The 2,255-nt window shown below is 45.1% G+C and overlaps 1 protein-coding gene across 1 annotated transcript in view; it reads left to right on the top strand.

The window, feature by feature from the left end:
• Positions 1-2,255, top strand: part of ANKFN1 (ankyrin repeat and fibronectin type III domain containing 1) — an 89,499-nt gene that overhangs the window by 71,795 nt on the left and 15,449 nt on the right. Inside the window, exon 10 of the mRNA XM_019542801.1 lies at positions 1,585-1,684. Coding sequence (XP_019398346.1) covers positions 1,585-1,684 — 100 coding nt within the window. The remainder of the gene's footprint in view (positions 1-1,584; positions 1,685-2,255) is intronic.

Here is a 2,255-nt window from a genome sequence, read left to right as displayed (position 1 = left end):
TTGGATGCTTATCTTGCTGGGATCCTATGACCCCAGCTGACTTCCTGCCCTTTGGGCAGGGGGCTGGACTCAATGATCTCCCGAGGTCCCTTCCAGCCCTGATGTCTATGAAATCTATGAAATCTATGAAAGTGGCATGGGCAGTCTCTGTGTGGCACATGGCAGATGGGGAAGGGGGCAGGCAGCACCGAAGGAACAGGGCAAGAAGCAGAATGTGATTGGGAGGGAGCACAGGGCAGGAAGCAGAAAACAGATCAAGGAGGGGAAGGGGATCAGAGTGGCAGTCGGGAAGGCTGCAGGGCCAATTTGTGGCCCCTGCTGCCCTAAGACTCAGGTCTCTGGGACTGATTCTTTCCTTTCATATACCAGAATTAAACAGGAATGAGAACTCAAGTCAATGGAGTTTACTCAACAGCAAACCAGTTTAAGGTGCTGCCGCTGGTGAAAACTGCTTAGGGCGTACTGCACTTCCCAGTTCTGCAACGACAGTGACTTCTGGAGGCCATTCAAAAGCCCTGAACAATGCTGTGTACTCTTGATCACCGTCTACTGGCACATCCTTTAACAGTATTTACATTTACACGGCGTAGAGAGCGTTTGTAATGGTCCCAACTCCCACTGAGAATTGTTTTATTGGCTTCAAAGGAAACTGGATCCAGCCCTAAGTAAGAGCAGAGTCCTAGGAATACCACGAAGCAGAGAGATCTGGAAAAGTGAAAAGCAATTGAACAATAAATGGTTAATCTAATTTTTTAGTAAATGTCTGAGTTTTGTGCTGACGCTGATGCGTTGATCTTTTGGAATCCGATTGGATCTTTTGGCATGTGAATCCAGTTCTATCCAATCCGAAGTCCGGCCCTTTTATCACAGACTTCCAATTGGATGTGAACAGGTTGAAGGACAACTTCAATGGCTGGTGCTTGGACTCTTGCTAACTGCAGAACAAATTTAGCTTGGGAAGTCCTGACTTTGCTGGAAAAAAAAGTTAATGAAAATACAAACTGTTGCTTAGAAAAAGATGGAACTGATCCTTCTCCGTCAAGTGGCAGCTGATGTCATTGAAATGAAGGAAAATATTTTGTTAAATCTCTCCCTGATATCACCACATTTGTTAGAGCCGAAGTGGGAGACCTGTCATTCTGTTACTAGCAGCTTTGACGTTGCCGATAGCTTAAGCTGCACAATTCAGAAAATACCAGACAACCTAAAAATTAGATCTTCCCAGCTGGTTTATGCCCGTTATAATTACAAAAATTACTTGCAAAGTTCAGATTCCATTTCTGACTGCCCAAACAGCAACGCATGATTATGGGTCAGGCCTATTCTGGCTGGGGAACAAAACAGGGATATTTTTTCCAGGCCTGAGTTCATTGGCACGAGGAGTTCACTTTTATCTTATCACCAAGAGTAAATGCAAACATAAGTAAAGAAGGGTGAGTTTCTTCAGTCCTTGTCTGCCGTAAGAAATCAACACGGGCACATTCTGAAATTTTGTATCAGGACTAGAAGGGACAAAGGCTCTTTCTTTAAATAGAAACTGAAGTTGATGTCTCCTCGTTTTGTTTCCTTGTTTTTCTGCTTTAGAAGGGTCTAAGTTGCAGAATGCCGGGCGCAAGCAATCAGTCTCTAGGAGCCTGAAGCATCTTTTCCACTCTTCAAACAAGTTTGTGAAGACATTGAAACGGTTTGTTCATTGATTTCACTTCTAAAATATGCCAAGTTTGGCTAAAAATTAATGTCTGGATCCAAACACGATTGGCATCTTTGACATGAGATCACACAGCCTCTCCTCTGATTTAAATGGCAGGACATCAGAAATAACTGTGATAAAGTTACATCGGTGGAAAACTGGTATGTCTGATGGAAACTGAAGCTCCTTGAGCCAGATCCAGCTCCCGTGGGAGTCAGTAGAAATCTTTCCACTGTTATCAGTGGGAGCTGGCTTGGAATTATCACCCTTTATGCAAAAATACAGTATAGGAGGACTGTGCAACACTTCGGGTGCTGATTCGATTTGGAGGAGGCTCGGCCTGATTCGGTGGCCGAATCTCCAAATCCTAATCAAATCAGGGGGCCAATTTAATGGTCCAAATCGATTCAAAGCTCTCTGCATCTTCAGAAAAGATTTGGAGAGCTTTGATGATTTGGGCAGTCCTCAGTGGCAGCAGCTGACTCTGACCTGGTAAGTACTAGGGGTGGGGGAGAGGGGAGAGGACTATGGGGGGATCCCTGCCAGCCCCCCCAACCCCCTGCTC

Source organism: Crocodylus porosus, unplaced genomic scaffold, assembly GCF_001723895.1.
Source record: "Crocodylus porosus isolate Cpor-Errol unplaced genomic scaffold, CroPor_comp1, whole genome shotgun sequence".
Classification (NCBI taxonomy): Eukaryota; Metazoa; Chordata; order Crocodylia; family Crocodylidae; genus Crocodylus; species Crocodylus porosus.
Note: the sequence above shows the minus strand (reverse complement) of the source record. Positions and strands in the feature narration are given on the sequence as shown.